General features: G+C 46.0%; 1 protein-coding gene across 1 annotated transcript in view; it reads left to right on the top strand.

Annotated features, from left to right (window-relative positions):
• Positions 1–30: 30 nt before the first annotated feature.
• Positions 31–528, top strand: part of LOC107482469 (uncharacterized) — a 3,921-nt gene continuing 3,423 nt past the window's right edge. Inside the window, exon 1 of the mRNA XM_052261124.1 lies at positions 31–528. This exon is cut by the window's right edge and continues 3 nt beyond it. Coding sequence (XP_052117084.1) covers positions 243–528 — 286 coding nt within the window. The 5' untranslated portion in view covers positions 31–242.

Here is a 528-nt window from a genome sequence, read left to right as displayed (position 1 = left end):
GGAGAGGCAGGCCTCTATCAGACTATCTCCGTTTCATCTTTATAACGGATCTCTATTCCCGTAAAACCTGTTTTCATGGCGAGTATTTCCGAGATTACTCATTTTAAATGTTTTTTTTTTTAATTATTACGGACCGTAATAGTGAACGTTTTTAAACCGACAAGAGGTATAAGAAAGCTGTTAACTTGAGCGGATAAGGTTCCGGTAGAGTTGTAAGTTGTAACCCTAATCAGAAATCAGAGATGCCTCTGTCGGTTCTCCACATCACTTTCGCTTCTCCTCTTCAACAATCCATCATCTTTCACACTCTCACCCCTTCAACTCTGCTTCCCAAAACCCTCTTCCCTCCCTCCATTTCCCTAAGACGATTCAACACCTCACTATTTCCCACCATCAACTCCAACAAGACCAAGACCGCACCCTCCCGCGCCTCTTTGATCGAGACTCCAGTCCTCTGGCTCGGCAGGCTCTGCATCTTCTACGCCCTCCTCAAGGCTGGACTCGCTGGATCTCATGCCAATCCACTTG

This window comes from Arachis duranensis, chromosome 4 (assembly GCF_000817695.3).
Source record: "Arachis duranensis cultivar V14167 chromosome 4, aradu.V14167.gnm2.J7QH, whole genome shotgun sequence".
In the NCBI taxonomy this organism is placed as follows: Eukaryota; Viridiplantae; Streptophyta; class Magnoliopsida; order Fabales; family Fabaceae; genus Arachis; species Arachis duranensis.
The sequence above is the reverse complement of the archived record's forward strand: the minus strand, read 5'-3'. Positions and strand labels throughout refer to the sequence as shown.